This window comes from Homarus americanus, unplaced genomic scaffold (genome assembly GCF_018991925.1).
Source record: "Homarus americanus isolate GMGI-L3 unplaced genomic scaffold, GMGI_Hamer_2.0 scaffold37032, whole genome shotgun sequence".
NCBI lineage: Eukaryota > Metazoa > Arthropoda > Malacostraca > Decapoda > Nephropidae > Homarus > Homarus americanus.
In genome coordinates this window covers 2,126,802-2,143,731 of record NW_024731852.1, presented here as the reverse complement: position 1 = coordinate 2,143,731, position 16,930 = coordinate 2,126,802, and the positions used below count along the sequence as shown (strand labels likewise).

The 16,930-nt window shown below is 41.0% G+C and overlaps 1 protein-coding gene across 1 annotated transcript; it reads right to left on the bottom strand.

The window, feature by feature from the left end:
* Positions 1-1,845: 1,845 nt before the first annotated feature.
* LOC121867937 lies at positions 1,846-13,339 on the bottom strand. The gene is made up of 9 exons (XM_042368084.1): positions 13,244-13,339; positions 12,425-12,502; positions 11,772-11,908; positions 6,756-6,893; positions 6,516-6,576; positions 5,539-5,687; positions 4,716-4,827; positions 4,416-4,524; positions 1,846-2,376 (listed from the first exon to the last, which is right to left on the bottom strand). The coding sequence occupies exons 2-9, from the start codon at positions 12,474-12,476 to the stop codon at positions 2,160-2,162; spliced, it is 975 nt and encodes a 324-aa protein (XP_042224018.1). The 5' UTR covers positions 12,477-12,502; positions 13,244-13,339; the 3' UTR covers positions 1,846-2,159.
* Positions 13,340-16,930: the final 3,591 nt, after the last annotated feature.

Here is a 16,930-nt window from a genome sequence, read left to right as displayed (position 1 = left end):
GACCATCTACAACGCCTTTATTCTCCCCAAACTAACGTATGCGTCTCCAGCCTGGTCGTCTTCTCTCAACTCCACCCAACAACGTCAGCTAGAGAAGGTACAGAAAAGGGCCTGCAGAATCATGCTCGGCGCAGAATACTCCGGCTACACCAACGCTCTCTCCACCCGGGAAATGCCATCCCTCAGTGACCTCCACCACCAAGCACTAGCAAGGTTTGGCAGTGGACTATTGCACCATCCTCGTCATCGCCACCTCCTGCCACCTGTAGTCCCCCGCCCACCTCGCGCAGCCCGCCACTACAACAAAATTCAGCCCATAAGAGCCCGCACCGATAGATATAAGAACAGCACCATCCCATCTAGTGTTAAAATAATAAACAACTCCTGATTTATGTACTGTACAGCCCTGTAAATGTATTCAATGCATATTATATCATTATGTCTAAATCAAATGTAAGTCTGTATATTTTCAGCCACCGGCTGCAACTCTATTAATAAACTGTTTATTATTATTATTATTATTACACCCCCACACACACACACACACACACACATTACCCAAGCTAACCTTCACACAGTGAGGTCCCAGGTACCCAGTGATAATTCCCCTGAGACTCCACTATAGAGAGGCCTGGGACCACACCTTACCCACTTGAGTGAGTAAAGTCCTGTGACAACAGACCACGTGATGTCCCCATGATGCTACGACACCACGTAGTGAATGAGTTGTTACAGCATCATGTGAAGTTCCTCATAACACCATCTGTGAGGGAGCTACTAAACCACGTCAGGTGCCTCATAACACCATCTGTGAGGGAATTACTACGCCATGTAATGCCCCTCATAGCACCATCTGTGAGGGAATTACTACACCACATCAAGCCCCTCATACACCATCTGTAAGGGAATTACTACACCACATCAGGCCCCTCATAACACCATCTGTGAGGGAATTACTACATCATCAGGCCCCTCGCAACACCATCTGTGAGGGAATTACTACGCCATGTAATGCCCCTCATGGCACCATCTGTGAGGGAATTATTACATCACATCAGGCCCCTCATACACCATCTGTAAGGGAATTACTACACATCAGGCCCCTCATAACACCATCTGTGAGGGAATTACTACATCATCAGGCCCCTCATAACACCATCTGTGAGGGAATTACTACATCATCAGGCCCCTCATAACACCATCTGTGAGGGAATTACTACACCACGTCAAGCCCCTCATAACACCACCTGTGAGGGAACACACCAGGCCCCTCATACACCATCTGTGAGGGAATTACTACACCACATCAGGCCCCTCATAACACCATCTGTGAGGGAATTACTACATCATCAGGCCCCTCGTAACACCATCTGTGAGGGAATTACTACACCACGTCAAGCCCCTCATAACACCACCTGTGAGGGAACTAGTACTCCACGTGATGCCCCTCATAACGCCATCTGTGAGGGAGTTACTACACTACGTGTCTGCTGTTCAACACCTCAGCTCACATGATCTACGTGTGTAAACATTTATCTGTATGTTCCTTCACCTTTCTCTAATGAAGACTTTTGTTAAACCACCAATGTATGTAATAAGTCATTTATGTCCAATGTATATTTTCAGCCTTTGGGCTGCAAACTTTATCAATAAACCGTTTATTATTATTATGATTATTATTATTATTATTATTGTTATTATTATTACACACACACACACACAGAGTGAGAGGTGTCAAAGCAACATTTAAATTGATACTAAGTGTGAGGGAAATTTCCACACAACTGATCTGTAACTTATTGACACTGAAGAGAAAGAAGTGAGTGATAGAAAGTAAATATCGTGTTTGCTGTTATACATTTAATATTTCTAACATTCACTGAAATGTTATAAACATTTCTTAAAATTTCCTCTCTTTTTTCCTGTTTCTTTCTTCATCTTCAGATATAAAGAAAAAATATACAAGACAAAATATTCAGACAGTTGAATATCACCATTTATTTACCTTTAACAATATATTGTAAGAAAAAACACACGTGAAAATGTGCTTTTAAACAATCAACTTAAGAATAGTCTGGCGGGAACGCACTGCCTGTTCCTCGCTATTCATTGTCGAGCCATCTATCCCACACTTTAACTGTTCAATCCTTCCGAGCTGATTAGTCCTTTTTGTTGACGATACAGAGGGGAGCCTTCCTGTCGAGGCAGTGTTCGTCGCTCACGTAGTAATAGTTGTTGTAGGTAATGGCAGCACAGTGGCCGATGGGTGGGTTTTCCGGTGCCTGGAGAGAGCTGTAACAGTAGCCGTTGTTGGCCAAGCGGGTGGTGTTGAGGTGTTCGTTCTCGGTGGAGCGAGGTGAACACTGCGTCTGGTGCCTGAGGACAGTTAGAGGTAGATATATCACTCGAGGGTATAATCACTGAACTACTCTGTGTTGAAGAGTCGGTTATCAGTCAGTCTTACACTTAATCTGGCATGGAGATTCAACCTTATCAAGTCTAATGGAAGCCATCAACAGGTGTTTACTAACTCTGCTGCACTGATCACACCTTAAACACACCTGAATTATGTGAAGCAGTGCTCGTATGAAAGCTAGTAAATCCTACAACTTACAAAAGAGAATTTGAACAACATTAATATGAAATTGAACCTGGGAAAAGTTTTATTACTGTTAATGTAAATATTACGATAACTCTTCAGTGAAACAATCCAGTGTTTCTCAAAGTTTTGTAGCTGTAAATATTCATCCAAAAATGTAAAGTTGTTCTTGGAAACCATTAGTAAGATCACAAGCAAGAAGAAAGTTATGTTAGCATGACACGTCCCGCCTGGTAACTCAAAGACACAAGTTAAAGATCCCCAATTATTTTATCCTCTTCGTTCTTTACTTTCGTCTTAAGATTTAATTACTTACATCGGGTTTATGGACGGATAGACTAACAGTTCAAAGGAATATACACCTTAAATATTTTGTGAGTCACTCGTAACAATGGTTTTAAATTAGACAAATTTAGATTTAGGCGTGAAATAGGTAACTATTGGTTTGGAAATAGAGTAGTGGACGAGTGGAACAAGTTACCAAACATCGTCATTAACTCGAATACGCTGGATAGCTTCAAACATAGGTTGGATGGATATTTGAGCGATAGGGTTGGGTGTAAACGGGACTGCCCAGTATGGCCCAATAGGCCCGCTGCAGTTTCCTCCATTCTTATGTTCTAAAAAATAATTCACAAATTGAAATTGATCAGATGAAACCATTCCAGGGGACGAGGGAGACATAAGTGTAGTTTTCAGTACCGGATTTAGACCTGTGGAGGCCCATGGGCAGCCTCTTTGTGGAGACCCCCTCATTATAACTACCCAAGAGGGTGGGGTGGCTAGTGAAGCGAGCCTAAACATCTGGGAGTTCCGGGGGGCGCTGTAAGCCCCCCGGGAAAATTTTGAAATTTGAACACTTCTTTGGAGAATTTTGAAGCCATATGCAGTTATATTGAGGAAATTAGAACATTGAGAAATTTGTAATTAACTGTATATTTATTGATCGTGTACAAATTCCCAACACACACACACACACACACACACAAAAGTGAGACATGACTGGAGTCATTCATGTGGTTTCAAGTCGACCAGCCCTGATATAGCTACTACCGTACATGTCAAAAATTTTCAAGAGACTTCACAGAAAAGAATATATTATTATTGCTGAACATAGTTTTACGTGATGGAATAGATAAACATGAATTTTAAAGAATGAAAATAAAATAATCCAAATGAATAAACAAATAAATAAAATAATGTAATTTGTGGAGGCCCCCAGATTGTGGAGGCCCCTGGGCAGCTGCCCACTTTGCCCACTCCTGAATCCGGCCCTGGTAGTTTTGTTAGATAATAATTTCTCCTTGAATCATAAATAAGACTCTTACTAAATCCGGAATTTAATGTGTCACATCAAGGGCCGAAACTTAATCTGACTCCTCTTACCTGTGAAGCACCCGTCTATCAACACAACTCTGACATAAATATTGCAACACGTCCAAAATATCGCATACATTAATGATGTTAACAATAAAGTACTTCAGTAATGTAGTATGTTAGTTTTAATCTGTCTCGGGATGTCAAAATAAACCAGACATCGGGTAATCTAATTGACTGTAGCATGCTGAGTGGTGTCCTATTACTAAACACAAAATGGCTGTATAGTGATAGGTACTATACCAATTAGTCTGAGATTCCAGGAAATTACAACTTTAGGTTCTTGATATTTCCCTTTCCCCTTTCTCTCCTTCCCTCTACTCCCCTTCTTCCCTTTCCCCCTTCTCCTCTTCCCTGCCCTTCATCTCTCCCTTCTACCATAATATACCTCAGTTTTATGATAAGCTTGACTTCACCCAATAAAGGGACTACAGCTTACCTGACAGCCCAGTAAGGTGAGCCCAGTTCCATGGAGATGTCACTCACAAACTTCCATCCCTCGGTAATGTTTTCCATGCGGCCGCCAATCCAGAAATCTGTTGTCAGTTCTGAGGAATATAATACAGTGGGACGGTGAGAGAGATAGAAGAATCTATTTCTGGGTGACACAGTATTATGGTGAGAAGTACAGGATACTGGCACTGGGAAATGTCTCAGTGTATGGTTAAGAAACAGTCGTAGAAGAGCCTCGTGTACCCAGAGTAGTTCACACACACACAAAACTGACGAATAAACTCACTGTGTTCCTTCAGGTGATTGACGAGAGCAGAATACTTTGTGACATCATTATCGAAAGAGTACAGCTCGCCTTTGATGGTATGGCAGAAGGACCTTGCCTCTCCCCAAGTCACCTATAGAAGGGTGGGGGAGGGGATAGTGAGGTGAGGCAGAAGCTGGGTAACTGATGTCAAGACGGATGATACTTTAGTTTCTTTAGTTCGTTACTTTAGTGGAGTATAACTGTTTAAAGATGGAATATAGGAGCAGGAACTGTACTTGATGCAGTTTACTTATAGTAGTTAAATATAGGAACTGAGTCAGTGTACAAGTGTTGAGACTGTACAGGTGTTGAATCAGTGTACAGGTGTTGAGACTGTACAGGTGTTGAGACTGTACAGGTGTTGAAACTGTACAGGTGTTGAGACTGTACAGGTGTTGAGACTGTATAGGTGTTGAGTCAGTGTACAAGTGTTGAGACTGTACAGGTGTTGAGTCAGTGTACAGGTGTTGAGACTGTACAGGTGTTGAGTCAGTGTACAGGTGTTGAGTCAGTGTACAGGTGTTGAGTCAGTGTACAGGTGTTGAGTCAGTGTACAGGTGTTGAGACTGTACAGGTGTTGAGTCAGTGTACAGGTGTTGAGACTGTACAGATGTTGAGTCAGTGTACAGATGTTGAGACTGTGCAGGTGTTGAGTCAGTGTACAGGTGTTGAGACTGTACAGATGTTGAGTCAGTGTACAGGTGTTGAGACTGCACAGGTGTTGAGTCAGTGTACAGATGTTGAGACTGTACAGATGTTGAGTCAGTGTACTGGTGTTGAGACTGTACAGGTGTTAACTTACGTTGCCGGGGAAGAAGATAGAGAGACAGGAGTCGCCGACTTTGGTGTACAGGTGTGGGCAGTCAGGGTGGACGAAGGTGTGAGCCGTCAGGTCCTCAAACTCCACCGCCATCTCCTCCGTCTCACTCAGGTCATTCCCTTTAAACACATCTGTCCAACACCACCACCTGATTAACCACCTGTTGTTTCACCTACCTAATGCTCAAACTCGCCTGTCTATCTAATTATACTGATCCACCTGTCTTATATATTTCATCAAGTACTAGAAGCTTAATGCTGCTTCTATTACTGATATTATTATTATTGTTATTATTATTAGTAGTAGTAGTAGTATTGTTTCTGCTAAAGGCTCTCTGATGACTACTATAAAGTATATATAAAAACTATCTAAAAAAATAAGTCGTCCTAATTAATAGAGAATGATCCCCTTCTCCATCATTAATATTGTATTATAGGGATACCAAGTTAGAGTCATTTGTCTCAATGCCGTCAGTGTAGCCATCACTTGTGTTACAGTGTAGCCTACACCTGGTTACGGTGTAGCTAGCACCTGCGTTAGTATACCGTACACCTGCGTTACAGTGTAGCCTAAACCTGCGATAGTGTACCCTACAACACCGTTACAGTGTAGCCTACAGCTCCATTACAGTGTAGCCTACACCTTCGTTTTAGTGTAGCCTACACCTTCGTTACAGTGTAGCCTACAGCTCCGTTACAGTGTAGCCTACACCTTCGTTTTAGTGTAGCCTACACCTTCGTTACAGTGTAGCCTACACCTTCGTTACAGTGTAGCCTACAGCTCCGTTACAGTGTAGCCTACAGCTCCGTTACAGTGTAGCCTACAGCTCCGTTACAGTGTAGCCTACACCTTCGTTTTAGTGTAGCCTACACCTTCGTTTTAGTGTAGCCTACACCTTCGTTACAGTGTAGCCTACAGCTCCGTTACAGTGTAGCCTACACCTGCGTTACACTTCTCACCTTCTCTTATTGTCGGCATAATAATATCTTCGGGGTTCTGCAGCTTCTCATTACGCAGCATCTATGCAGGTGAGATGGTAAATACATGATAAATGTCTTCTTCTTACCTGGTAGGTCTATTGGTAGTTATTGCTCACTTGAGTAACTATTATTGAGCTGGTACTTCGATACATGGGAATTTATTTATACAATATTTTTTGTCCACAAGTATCAACCAAGAGAGAGAGAGGGGGGTGGTACCTGGCAGATCCTGGGGTCAAGGTCGCCCTCACAGGGGGGGTCGCTCCTCTGGCAGTACTCTTCTATGGGGATACAAGAGGATGAGCCGAACCTGTGACATTTAACGTAGTTGCGATCACAGTCTCTGTTCTTCCAGAGCTGTGGAGAATATTTACACATTATTAGTAAAAACTTAACTTAGATCATGTGTTAGTGATAATGATACATGTTACAAACTGTACAGTAGGCTTCTGCATCTAGCACTCTTATGGGGCGACCACAGGAAAAAACAAAAGCAATGAAATCAAGCTCCGGATTCTCAAAGGTTCCACAGATAATCTTCTTTTTAGTCATTATATATTAGGTGTTGAAACAATACTTTATCATAAGTGGGTAAATTCTCATAACATTAAAATAACCTAACCGATTTTCAAGAAGGGAGATAGATCACTATCCTCTAACTACCGTCCAATCAGTCTAATAATACCTATTTTCAAGAAGGGAGATAGATCACTATCCTCTAACTACCGTCCAATCAGTCTAACATCAATTGTAGGCAAATTACTGGAAGCAATCATTTCAAACTCTATTCGAAATCACCTGGAGAAGCGCAGGTTGATCAATGATTCCCAACATGGCTTCACAAGCGGGCGTTCATGTATAACTACTCTATTAACACTCTTTTCATCTTTTTTTCGAATCAGTGGACGAGGGGCATAATTATGATGTGGTATATCTCGACGTTAGCAAACCCTTCTACAGAGACCCCACGAAAGACTAAGAAAAGTGGAGGCTCATGGCATTAAAGGAGATATTCTAAAATGGATTAGGCATTAGGGCATGGTTACAGGACAGGAAACAGCGAGTGACCATTAACGGCACTAAATCCGATTGGAGCAACGTCACTAGTGAAGTTCCCTAAGGCTCAGTACTTGAACCATTATTATTTATTATATACATAAGCGACATAGATATCGGCGTAGACAGCAACATAAATAAATTTGCTGATGACACTAAAATAGGGCGTGTAATTAAATCTGACGAGGACCCCACAAAACTATAGGAAGATCGAAACAAATTTTTTCAATGGTCTGAAAAATGGCAGATGAAATTCAATGTGGACAAATGTAAAGTACTCAGTATAGGAGATGTAAACAGGGAAACCAGATACCAGATGAACAACGATGTTATTGAGAAATCCGTCTCTATACTCAAGGTTCCTAATGCCCGGGATTAGTCTTGTCATTCTCCTCTGAATTCTTTCCAAGGATTCTATATCCATTCTGTAATACGGTGACCAGAACTAAACTGCGTAATCCAGGTGTGGTCTCACAAGCGCAAGATACAGTTTTAGGATGACCTCGCTAGTCTTGTAACTAACACTCCTTTGTATGAACCCAAGTACTTTATTAGCCTTGTTACGAGCAAAAACACATTGTTTACTTGGCTCAAGGTTCCTACTTATCATTACTCCTAAATCTCTCTCACAGTCAGATTTCTCTATGGCATCATTGTTCCTCTGGTATCTGGTCCTATTTTAGTGTCATCAGCAAATTTACGTATGTTGCTGTCTATGCCGATATCTATGTCGTTTATGTATATAATAAATAATAATGGTCCAAGTACTGAGCCTTGGGGAACTCCACTAGTGACATTGCTCCAATGGAACTTAGTGCCGCTAATGCTCACTTGCTGTTTCCTGTCCTGTAACCACGCCCTAATCCATTTAAGGATATTACCTTTGATGCCATGTGCTTCTACCTTTCTAATTAGTCTTTCGTGGGGAACTCTGTCGAAGGCTTTGCTAAAGTCGAGATATACCACATCATAATTGTGCCCCTCGTCCACTGATTCGAAAACTGATGAAAAGAATGTTAATAGATTAGTTAGACATGAACGCCCACTTGTGGAGCCATGTTGTGAATCATTGATCAACTTGTGCTTCTCCAGGTGGTTTCGAATAGAGTTTGAATTGATTGATTCTCTTAATTTCCCTACTATTGATGTTAGACTGATGGGCGGTAGTTAGAGGATAGTGATCTATCCCCCTTCTTGAAAATCGGTATTACATTCGCTATCCTCCAGGATTCTGGTACTACATCTGTTTTAAGGACATGTTAAACAACTTTGCTAAGGGCATACTAAGCTCTTCCTTACATTCCTTTAATACTCTGGCAAATATCTCATCGGGACCAGGTGACTTATTAGGCCTTAGTTTGTCTATTTGCTTACTAACATCGTTACTAGTCACTACTACCTCGCTTAATTTGTTTTCTTCACTATCTCTGAATAGAGTCGGTGCCCCGGGTATCATGTTTAAATTTTCGGTGATGAAAACTGTTGAAAAATATTTATTCAAATTATTGCTCATTTCTCCGTCGTTGTCAGTAAGCTCGCCGGTGTCTGACCGTATTGGTCCAATCTTTTCTCGTGTTTTAGTTTGATACATTTGGTAGAATCCTTTGGGGTTTGTCTTTGCCTCCCTTGCTATCCTTACCTCATTATTCCTCTTGGCTTTCCTTATCTCGGTTTTAACCCTACTCGCCAATACCTTATAATAATCCCGGAGGTAAATTTCGCCACGATTTATCCTTCTACCTATAGCCTTCCTTTGGCCAATGATGTTCTTTAAATAATTATTTGTCCATTTAGGGTCATTGTTGTCTGATCTGAGTTTTTTGTATGGTATGTTCTGCCTTTATTGCATTAAGTAACTCATTATTTAAATTGTCGTGGAATTCGGCAATCTCAGATCTCGTTATCAGGTCGGTGTCATCTGTCAGGTTCACGCTCAAGCGCGACACCCCTTCTCTCAGCTGCCTCTTTAAACTGTCAAAGTTTGCCCTTCTGAAATCTGGTACTTTAGTGGAATTTTCCTTTCGTCTGCCCTGAAAATCTAACAGGAATCTAATTTCTTTGTGATCGCTGTTTGCAATTTCGTTCCCAACCTCGACATTGCTAATGAGGTTTTCTCTGTTCGACAGAACTAAATCGAGTATATTATTACCCCGGGTGGGTTCGGTTATATGTTGACTTAGGAAACAGTCCTGGATCGTTTCGAGAAAATCCTCTGATTCTGAGTTACCTGTAAGGTCAGTCCAATCTATTTGGCCAAGGTTAAAGTCGCCTACTATACAGACTTTGTTGTGTATGGAAGCCCTGCGCATTTCATCCCAGATAAGTCTCTCATTGACTCTGTCAAGATTGGGAGGTCTATATATTACTCCTGTGATTAATTTTTCCCTACCGTCGATTAATTCTATCCAAATTGTTTCTGTATTCCGCTCAGTTTTTATTTCCTTATTTATTTCACACATCAGATTATCCCTGACATAGATTGCTACTCCACCTCCTTTCCTGGTCTGCCTATCGGTATGGAAAAATTTGCAACCCGCAATTTGGTATTCAGCCGGTAACTCACGTGAGTCTAGGTTGAGCCATGTTTCAGTGAATGCTATTATATCGATTTTTTCGGTACATACCAAGGCCCTAATATCATCCATTTTGTTTCTCATACTTCTACTGTTCGCATAGTAGACATTTAAGTTGCTCGTGTTCTGAGTCCTCCCTTTACCGCGTTTAGGTTTAAACTCCCTGTCTAATTTAGTTTTGTCTTCATTCCTAACACTATTTCCCTGTAATCTTTTACTTGTTTACCCGCTCCCACTGCAGTCTCCTCCACCCCCGTGCCCATATGTTCCCTAGCAGTATAAAGACTTCGATATCTTTTGAACTGCCCCCTCTAGAGACCCAGCCAGGGTTGCCACCCCCTCCCGAGACAGGTGTACCCCATCCCTAGCATAAAGGTCCCTTCTGCCGTAGAAGTTGTCCCAGTTGTCAATGAATGGGACTGATATTGACTTGCAATATCCGTCAAGACGGCCGTTGACACCAACTGCCCTTGACAACCATTCATTGCTAACTCTCCTTCTAGGCAGGACACCACATATGACAGGGATCCCTCCCTTAGTCCTAATACGATCTATAGCTGTCTTGTAACTTATCAAGAAGCTCTTCACTCCTACACCGCCCAATATCGTTGCCTCCTGCACTGAGGCAGATAATGGGTTTGTTCCCATTACCGGACAAGATATTGTCCATCCTGTCAACCATATCCCCCCACCCCAGCCCCTGGCAAACACACCCTCATCCTATTTTTACTTTTACCACAAAAGGCTCTATCCAAGTACCTTACCTGTGAGTCACCAACAATTAAAGTTTTTATACCTTCCTTGTCAGTCCTGTCCCTGGCTGTACTAACGTCCATTTTGTCTATCAAGGGACTGAACGAGTTGGTACACTTAGCTGTTGTTGTCGTTGTTGTGTCCTTGGTGTGTTTCTTAACAACCAGCTTGGTAGTCCCTCTCCTCACAACCTTCCATTCGTCATTCAACGGCTTTCCCTGTCTCGTTTCTTCCTTCATCCTTGATATCTCTTCCTTTAATTTCAAGTTTTCTTGCTCTAATTTCAGGGTTTTTTCCTTGGTATTCTCTAACTCGGCCCACAGAAGGGCATAACCCCGTTTACAAGTAGCACTAGCCATATCTGGTAATTATACCCGGGAGCGGAGCTAAGCTGCCGTGACCTTCCCCCTAGTGAGGTCAGAACACAATGATAGAGGTGTATAAATGGAAGTCAGGGCTAAACAAAGAGGACATTATAAAGGTACTCAGACTATCCAACCAGGAGCGAACTCGTAACGATGGTTTTAAATTAGAAAATTTAGATTTAGGAGCGAAATAGGTAAACATTGGTTTGGAAATAAAGTAGTGGACGAGTGGAATAAGTTATCAAATATCATCATTAACTCGAATACGCTGGATAGCTTCAAGCATAGGTTGGATGGATATATGAGCAATAGGGGTTGGGTGTAAATGGGACTGCCCAGTATGGGCCAATAGGCCTGCTGCAGTTTCCTCCATTCTTATGGTCTTATGTTCTTAAGAAAGGAAAACAAAATAATATACGATTCATTTAAGAACCCATGCAAAGTGTGAATTTCTCTTGAGAGGACAGACACGCTCGAGTAACACTCACTTTACACAAGCTGCTGTTCTCGTCTGAGTTGTCGCCGCAGTCATTATCGCCGTCACAGATGTACCGAATCCTTGTACACCGGCTGTTGCTCTCCTTGCACTGTATCTGTTCACTCTCCTCACACAACGAGGCCAGGACTGCGTGACATCACGGTAGACTTTATTAGTATTTAAACCTACTGCACACTTACTGTAATTATATTCACCAATGATTCAGAGAGAGAGAGAGAGAGAGAGAGAGAGAGAGAGAGAGAGAGAGAGAGAGAGAGAGAATCATAAGTAAATACTACCCAAAATATCGTTTGTTCACTCGAAACATGCAACTGACGCCTATGGTTAGTTTGTAACAAGGCAGCTGATTGGTTGGTGAACGGACACCTGAAGAATCACTAACAGTTCTTTAGTATTTAATCTTTCTTATTTATATTCTGATATTTTAAGGAATAACTTATTGCGCTGATCTCTGATAATGTCCACACTTGGGGAAGCAAAAATTAGTATGTGAAACACTCTTGGTAATGAGAGAACACAAACATGAGAGATGTCACTGAAATTTTGTACTTTGGTGTTTATGTCCCCGCGTAATACACAGCTAGCTAATAGACATAATGGCGCAGTGTGTTTAGGTTATTACGTGAGGCAAGAGGTACTTACCCACACTGCAGAACGCCAACAGCAGTAGAACCTTGAATAGATGAATCATCATAGCCCCAGAACCTTTGTATGGTTTACCTGAGGAGTAAAGTCTGGATTAATCTCTCACATTTAAGAAACAATTATTCAACATTCGAGAACTTTATGATGATGTTCTCAGATTTTTTATGGGGATTAGCCCACCAGGCCACAGGTCACTCAGTCACATCGGGGCCTGGGGAGCAAAAATGTAATAATAATAATAATAATAATAATAATAATAATAATAATAATAATAATAATAATAATAATAAAGAACCATAAAGAAATACAAAAATGAAAAAAAAAAGATCAAAAGTGAGAAACAATATATGTATGTTGTGTTGCCAAAGTAAGAAAAACAATTGAGATCCTACAATTGTGTGTAAATGAGGCAGAAAGTCAGATCAGCAACCTGGGACTTGGTCACTATTTTCGTGATGCCATATGGCAGCAGGGTCTACCATTAGGCAATATGGTATGCTTCCAATATCTTCCCAGGCAGTAGTACCTCCCTGTTTGGTAGCTGCCTACTTGGTAACTACACGCTTGAACCATGAGACAAGTTAAAACCTTCTGCCTCAACAGGAGTTTGTTGAGGAGAGAACACTGTCTGCTGTGGAGTGGGGTACCTTCAGCTTCTCCTGCAGCCATTCCTACAGACTCATACAGTGGCAGGACAATGTTAACATAGTCACAGGCCAGATCTAACACCAACAAACACTATATATCCACACACACACACACACACACACACAGTAAGCAAACTCATACTGATACTTTTACATGACCAACACTTACTACTGTATAAAAATGTGGGGACTGACGAGTGACGACTGCAGAAGACACTTCCTTTATATACCCTCTCCCATGGACATGCCACGCCCCCTAACGTTACCAGTCAACCAATGAAGTTTCTCGTCGACCATCAATATCCACACTCCCTTGCGAGAAGAGGTAATGGAGTGTGGATCAACGGCCTCATGTGCAGAAGAAAGAGAACATACCGATTAACAGAATGACAGAGTGAAAAAGGAGAATAATAAATACGTATAAAGAAAGTATTAATGTAAGAGTAGTGTAGATAGGCATATGGAAATTAAATAATGGTTTCCCTCGTGTAACGAGGATGGCTGACCCAAGGGCCACCGAGGCGTGAATTTGTTTGAGGTGTAGAAGCTGTCGCCAACACAACAACCACACCCTAAGTTAACGAACTGAGTGACCCAGTGTCAAGGAATAGTCCAAGAAGACCGGACAACTCGCCAACTGCACTGGCTAACTATGACCCCGGAACACGATCCGCAAATCGATTTTTTTTATACGGGGATTAGCCCACCCGGGCACAGATTACTGACCCACATCGGGGCCTGGGGGGGCGAAAATTTAATAATAATAATAATAATAATAATAATAATAAAAGAACCATAAGAAATACAAAATGAAAAAAAAAAGATCAAGAGTGAGAAACAGTATATATATATATATATATATATATATATATATATATATATATATATATATATATATATATATATATATATATATATATATATATATATATATATATATATATATATATGTTGTGTTGTCAAATAGTAAGAGAAACAATTGAGACCTGCAATTGTGTAAATGAGGCAGAAAGTCAGATCAGCAACCTGGGACTTGGTCACTATTTTCGTGATGCCATATGGCAGCAGGGTCTACCATTAGGCAATATGGTATGCTTCTCATTTCTTCCCAGGTAGTAGTACCTCCCTGTTAAAACATAAGAAACATAAGAAAAAAAGGAGTCTGCAATAGGCCGGTTGGTCTGTGCATGGCAGCTCCTGTCGAGAGTTACTACCACTCTCTATCATCCATAAATCTATCTAGCCTCCTTTTTAAACTTTCCAGCGCTCCAGCACTTACTACAAAGTTGCTAAGCTTGTTCCACTCGTCCACCACCCTATTTGTGAACCAGTTCCTTCCTATCTCCCTCGTAAACCTAAACTTATCTAACTTAAATCCGTTGCTACGAGTCCTATCCTGCTCGGATATTATAAGAACTTTATCTATATCTCCTTTATTGATTCCTTTCACCCACTTAAATACTTCTATCATATCTCCCCGCACTCTTCGTCTTTCTAGGGAATGCAAGTTTAGTTTCTTTAACCTATCTTGATATGGAAGGTTTCTAAGTTCCGGAATCATTTTCGTCATTCTTCGCTGCACCGACTCTAGTGAATTGATATCCATTCTATAATAAGGGCACCAGAACTGAACCGCATAATCGAGGTGTGGCCTGACTAGCGCAAGATATAGTTGCAATAAGACCTCTGCAATCAATAAAGGAGATATAGATAAAGTTCTTATAATATCCGAGCAGGATAGGACTCATGGTTTAAGACAGATAAGACCCAAATTTGAGAACAAGAAAAATTGACAGTGGAGACAAGCTTACTTTAGTTAGAAGGAGGCTAGATAGATTCATGGATGATAGAGAGTGGTAGTAACTTTCAACAGGAGCTGCCATGCACAGAGCAACCGGTCTATTGCAAACTCCTTATTTTCTTATGTTCTTTTGTTCTTATATCAACACCCGAGGACGAGTTACTACACCAAGAGAACACCACACCACCTGGTGTCTCCATGACCAGCCCAGGTCCGGGCCATCAACTGTAAACTATAATAATTTGTATGTTCAATTCATGTTCCTTCTCCTTTCAGCCTTCCGGCTGCAGAACTTTTCAATAAACCGTTAATTATTATTATTATTATTATTATTATTATTATTATTATTATTATTATTATTATTATTAAAATTATTATTATTATTATGTCCTGTTATAAACTCAAGAATCTCAATCAGTTCTAGCACACATAGAAAAGAATGTGCAAATTGATTTATACAATATATAGTATAAATGCCACTATTTCGTTTTAAGTAAAATTTTGAAAAGTTGAGAATTGACCCAAAAAATGGTGGTTGATAGGAAAAGTGGTGCCTGATTTATATAGACTAGAGTAATGGCAGTAACAGCACACTCCCTTGTCATAGGTTACTAGCACTATAAACTACACGAGGTCAGCATCCACCGGACAACACGAGGATAATCACCATGACCTTGAACCGCCCCTCTTCCCTTGGTAACTGTTGCTACTGGTGATTCAACTTGTCCCGGCTGATCTATGTACATTGTTTGACTGAGGTAAGACACATCCAGTGACACGTTACTTATGTGTCACTAACATTGTCTTGAGAACACATTTCACAGTGACTATGTATTCTTCATGAGAAACAAACTGAAAGTATCGATATTTTTGGGTCCATCCATTATATGTAACACAGAGTGAGTCGGTAGCAATTAGTATGACGGCCTCGTAACTGAAGCATAACACACGAGTATTGTAGTTTGTATACAACATCATCAGGCAGAAGTTGTGGGCCGTAAAGGAGACAGAACCACACTCTTCATATATACTCTTAAATCATCTTTTATCCTTATCTACGAAATGTTATCTATAATCTTGTTAAGGCGAGCGACACCAAAGCCAACATGACGTATAACAGAGAATGTCATGCCCGACTTACAGTAACATGTTACAGGAAGACTTTGTCATGTCATATCACTCCTCTATGACACGCCAATAATAATGTGTCACTGTCACTTTGAAGTGTGTTTGACCAAAAGGAAGTACATGACCATAATTTTGAGTCTTAGGTAGTAATACCATAAGGCATAGATACGTGTTGAAACAAAGATAATAAATATTTTGACGTTCATATTTGTATTAGAGTTAAATTAAGTTATATTTAGGGGAAGTTACGTTATTTTCATGGTGCGGTGGGCGAGTGGATACAGTTCTCGACTCTTATCCTGAAGGTCGTTGGTTCGCGCACCTGGGAAATCATCATTTGGCATATTTTTCGTTTCTGTTATGGCAGTTGATTATGTCTGTTTTTTGGGGGGTTAACTAATATATTATCGATTATATGTGGTGAAGCTGTATGGTAAGGGTGTATGGTGAGGGTGTATGGTGAGGGTGTATGGTAAGGGTGTATGGTGAGGGTGTATGGTGAGGGTGTATGGTAAGGGTGTATGGTCTCTCTCATACACACACACACACACACACACACACACTGTATAGTAAATAATACTCTCTCTCTCTCTCTCTCTCTCTCTCTCTCTCTCTCTCTCTCTCTCTCTCTCTCTCTCTCTCTCTCTCTACACGCCTTTGCTGTAGAGGTGGTAACTGGTTCTCTTGCACTAGGCTACATGGTGGACTTCTTATCTCCTTGAAATATAAAAATAACGAGGTCATTTGACGCCCCTAGAATGATACCAGATGCCCCCATAGGCTTGTGTACTGTAGATGACCTTAGACACGTTATGACATAGTAGTAGCAGTAGTAGTGGGTAATAAAATGTGTGAAGAAGCTGTGCTGTGCTGTGCTGTGCTGTGCTGTGTTATGCTGTGCTGTGCTATGCTGTGCTATGCTATGTT

Bases quoted from the DNA above. Each gene is read 5' to 3' on its own strand.
- LOC121867937 (XM_042368084.1), bottom strand. From the start codon at position 12,476: ATGATGATTCATCTATTCAAGGTTCTACTGCTGTTGGCGTTCTGCAGT. The intron at 6,577-6,755 runs GTACCACCCCCC...TCACCTGCATAG, and splicing joins TTGACCCCAGGATCTGCCAG to ATGCTGCGTAATGAGAAGCT. The intron at 5,688-6,515 runs GTGAGAAGTGTA...GGTGTTGGACAG, and splicing joins TATGCCGACAATAAGAGAAG to ATGTGTTTAAAGGGAATGAC.